The 2,410-nt window shown below is 35.5% G+C and overlaps 1 protein-coding gene across 1 annotated transcript; it reads left to right on the top strand.

The window, feature by feature from the left end:
• Window positions 1-848: 848 nt before the first annotated feature.
• Window positions 849-1,965, top strand: LOC146949721 (uncharacterized). The gene is made up of 2 exons (XM_085748556.1): window positions 849-858; window positions 1,538-1,965. Exons 1-2 carry the CDS (start codon window positions 849-851, stop codon window positions 1,963-1,965), a joined length of 438 nt encoding a protein of 145 aa, XP_085604682.1.
• The last annotated feature ends 445 nt before the right edge of the window (window positions 1,966-2,410 follow it).

The raw sequence follows: 2,410 nt of genomic DNA, 5'->3' as shown, positions 1-2,410 counted from the left end.
CATACATTATACTTGTTCTATTCAACTTATGCGAAAAATGGTAGCCATCCGTTGAGAGAGGTATGACGTGAGTTGTTGTAGTAATAAGAAGATGACTTATGATGCTGATTGCTGAAGGAGTGGTAAGAACATCTTTCTGTATATTATTCCACATCCCAAACATTTGCCAAACTTGAGTGGCCAAAGGGCAATCAAACACTACATGTACAAGGTCTTCATGTGCAGAATCACAACTAACACAATTTGTACAACACTGCATGCCTTTCAGGGCCGGCCCATAGCCCGTCGAGGCTGGGCTATGTCACCGGGCCTCAACTTTTTTGGGTCCCAAAATACCTTTTTTTTTAGTGTAAGGAACTAAAATAGTTATTATGTATAATTAAAGCGAAAATAAATCAAGCATTGTGCGTTGCTCTAGTGGTGCAGAAATGTATAGATAAGTGCATGGTCTTTGGTTCAAGTCCCACCTGAACCATTTTTGCAATAATTTTTTTTATAGTGCCTTATTTTAATTTTTTTGGGGCCCAAAAATTAATTTTTTTCTTCAGCCTTTGGAAGACTAAAACCGGGCCTAGAAATTGTTTAAGACGGCCCTGATGCCTTTATCTTAAAGACGAACTCTTGTTGACAGACAACCACGACACATACGTCAAGCTAGATTTTTTACTTGAGGTGACACTTTCAGGCGTCAAATCCCTGACCAAAAACCCGATCGAAAAAAATGGGATGTGTCAACCAATTCCTTCAAACAAAGTCGGTGAACACTTTTAACCGAGTACAAACTATTTTTCTCCACTTTCCAAATCAATCTATCATCAGGAACCTGTTCAAGTAAAGGACTACTCAATATGGCAGAGGGTATGTCGGCACACGGATCCATTTGTTGTGAGTATAGTAAAGTAATATTTTTGGGTTATGCATGAAAGTTTTATGAAATTATAATTTTGGGCAAATGGAACTCAAATTCAAAATCCATTGTTAAGGGACATTTGAAGTAAGTTGTCATGCTCCAAGTTTGAAATTTGAAAATAATTATGACCAATAAGTTTTCAATTTCAACAGGTAAACGCCATCTAGAAATCAGGAATTGTTTTACCGTCGTCTTTTATTGCAATTAACGGTTTGGTCCAAACTAGTTTGTTTGAACAATTACTACTAAAAAGAAGAATATTGTAGTGTTGATGTGGTCATAACTCAGTTGATAGAGGCAATGAATTGTAATACGCACAGATTGAGATTCAAACTTTGGACAACCCACTTACTCACTTTAAAAAGTGAGTTTCAACCACTAAACTATTAGAAAAAAAATAAAATTATTTCAATTAAAATTGTTAGTTGTGATTTTTAGTCATATGATCTATTTCATAAAAATTAGCGGATAGTTGAAAAGTTAAGTTATAACGGATAGTTGAAATGACATAAAAAAATTAATCGATATTTAATCTTTCTAATTAAGATAACATGAGTAAAATTGAGAGAAAAAAATGATAAGATGTAAATTTTGTAAGCTATAGCCTTGGCACGCCTCTTCGAGCAGGTTACGGAGGTTTAATCCGCAATAATGCAGGTCTGTTTCTGAATGGTTTCTCTGGTCACATCCACGACTCTTCTTGCATTCTTCTTGCTGAACTAACAACCATTCATAAGGGGCTTAGTTTAGCTGCGGACATGGGAATTGAGGTGTTAGTTTGTTTCTCGGATTCTCAGCTTTCGGTTAACCTCATCACAGGATCGGTTTCTAAGTTCCACACCTATGCGGTGCTTATCCAAGACATTAAGGATTTATTGGCCTCCCGGAACTTCAGAATATTTCACACTTTAAGAGAAGGGAATCAATGCGCGGATTTTTTGGCGAAGCTCGGGGCATCATCCAATGCTAGTTACTCGGTTCACCAGTCTCCTCCCCTTGATCTCATCAGTTTGCTGCGGTCTGATGCTATGGGAACAGTTTTCTTGAGAACTTAGTTCTCTGTGTTTAGCTTTCTATTTCTTTTCTGTTTGTTTTTCGTTTCCTTTTTGTAACCTTAGCTTTTGTACCAAAATTTTTTTTTGTAAGCTATAAGCTACTTAACATGCATAGCTTATAAAAAACACTATTGGTCAGCAAAAAATGAAGTTATAGCTCGTGAAAAAATGACACTTTATTGATCTTTTTCGGCCATATAAGCATATAAGTTATAAGGCTATATATCAACTAGGGGTTCTCTCTCAACAAAACAAAAACAAAAAAATCAACTAGGGGTGTTTGCGGATTGGCTTGGTTCGGTTTTGGGTTATTTTTTCATCCAATTGGTTTGGTTTTAAAATTAAATCCAATCCGATCCAAATTTTTTCGGTTTGGATTGAATTAGTTTTTGGTTTTCATTGTTGTATATTTTTTTCATTTTCTTTTAAGAAAATATATGATTTT

This window comes from Medicago sativa, chromosome 2, assembly GCF_051527215.1.
Source record: "Medicago sativa cultivar Bolivia chromosome 2, Bolivia_mono, whole genome shotgun sequence".
Classification (NCBI taxonomy): Eukaryota; Viridiplantae; Streptophyta; class Magnoliopsida; order Fabales; family Fabaceae; genus Medicago; species Medicago sativa.
This window is presented reverse-complemented; position numbering and strand designations above follow the sequence as displayed.